This window comes from Sphaeroforma arctica (assembly GCF_001186125.1).
Source record: "Sphaeroforma arctica JP610 unplaced genomic scaffold supercont1.6945, whole genome shotgun sequence".
Classification (NCBI taxonomy): domain Eukaryota; class Ichthyosporea; order Ichthyophonida; genus Sphaeroforma; species Sphaeroforma arctica.
In genome coordinates, this window is record NW_014033613.1 from 1 (window position 1) to 1,536 (window position 1,536).

Below are 1,536 nucleotides of genomic sequence, written 5' to 3' on the forward strand. Positions count from 1 at the left end.
ACACACACACACACACTATATATATATATATATATATATATATATATATATATATGTAGGTATGTTTGCAGGTATGTATGTATTTATGTGTCGTTGAAACCGAATCCGGCTAACGATGGGTGTCCGTCTCCGCTGATGGGCCTACAATATACCGCTAGTCATACGCGCATGTACTCTCAGGTGTACTAAAGTACCTGAAATCGCTTCAGATTTTCGGTAAACGGTGGGCTTATCTCTGCCTGGTTGTATCTAACGGATTGTACGGTTTGTACTCTATATGGCTGGATGACACCAACAAACCCCTAAACCCAAACACCCTCTACCTCCAACCTTAACTCTAAACTCGAAACGTTATACCCTGAACTCCAAACCCTATTCCCTAAACCCCAAACCCTGTTGTGTAGGTAGCGGCAGCCAATTGGAAGGCTGGCGTGGAGTTGCTCAAGAGCGCGTCACCGAATGGCCACGAAATGCTCAAAGCGAATGGGCACGCACCGACTGCCGGTGATCTGATGCACATGCCAAGTCTGGCACAAACACTGCGACAGATAGCCGAACACGGCAAAAAGGTACAACAAACTAATATATTTTGTACTAGTATATGCTATACAAATACTATGCTAGTATATGTTGCACTAGTGTATACTATACATATACTATGCTCGTATATATTGTACTAGTATATATTATACTATTATATACTATATTAGTATATATTGTAGTATTATACTATACATATACTATACTAGTATATATTGTACAACATACAAATGTATTCTATACTAGAATATACTATACTAGTATGTACTATACCGGTATATATTGCGCAGCATACTAGTATATATTACACTGTAATCCATGCATGTAGGATTACCGTATCAATATTTTTTTTCTGCGCGATTTTGTACAACCACAAACGAGCAAGTGATATAAGGCATAAAAGAGCCAGGCAGACATTAAAAATAGGTCCACCTTTATTTATGTGTAGTTACACCTGTACACACTTGTAGGTCCCTTTGTATGTAGGCACACTTGTACGCGTGTGTATGTTGAATTAGAACACTACATCGACTGACTACTGGTTTTGATGCATGCAAGTGTCGCAGTGGTTGTGTGGTGTATTTGCCAGCTATGGTAGGACGAGACCTTAAATTGACCAGTGTCAGTTCGATCTAATGGGTACATTATAAGTCTTGCAAGTACAAAAAAAAAGATTGCAATGGACAATTTAAATAAAAAAACAGATGGGGAACGGATCTGACAATTTGATCATATGATGTTTGTAGGGCTTCTATGAGGGATATGTTGCCGAAGCGATTGTGAATGTGATTAAGAGCCTGGATGGTCCGATGGATCTGAGTGACTTGTCAGCACATACTACCGACGTAGTTCAGCCAATCAAGTACGAATGCATACGTAAGAGATATGTGGGAAGGCGTACGTACATTGGTGAACAGCAAGATGGAATCACATGGATGGGTTGATACGTATTTGCATGTGTGTTCATGTGTGTGAAGACATTTCATGTTGTGGTGA

The 1,536-nt window shown here is 39.6% G+C and overlaps 1 protein-coding gene across 1 annotated transcript; it reads left to right on the forward strand.

Moving 5' to 3' along the window:
- Positions 1-404: 404 nt before the first annotated feature.
- On the forward strand, positions 405-1,484 carry SARC_15898 (hypothetical protein; the record flags this gene model as incomplete). Its single annotated transcript, XM_014289989.1, has 2 exons — positions 405-569; positions 1,287-1,484. Coding segments are annotated over 2 exons (363 nt in total), but the record flags the coding sequence as incomplete, so codon positions are not given.
- Between the last annotated feature and the right edge of the window lie 52 nt (positions 1,485-1,536).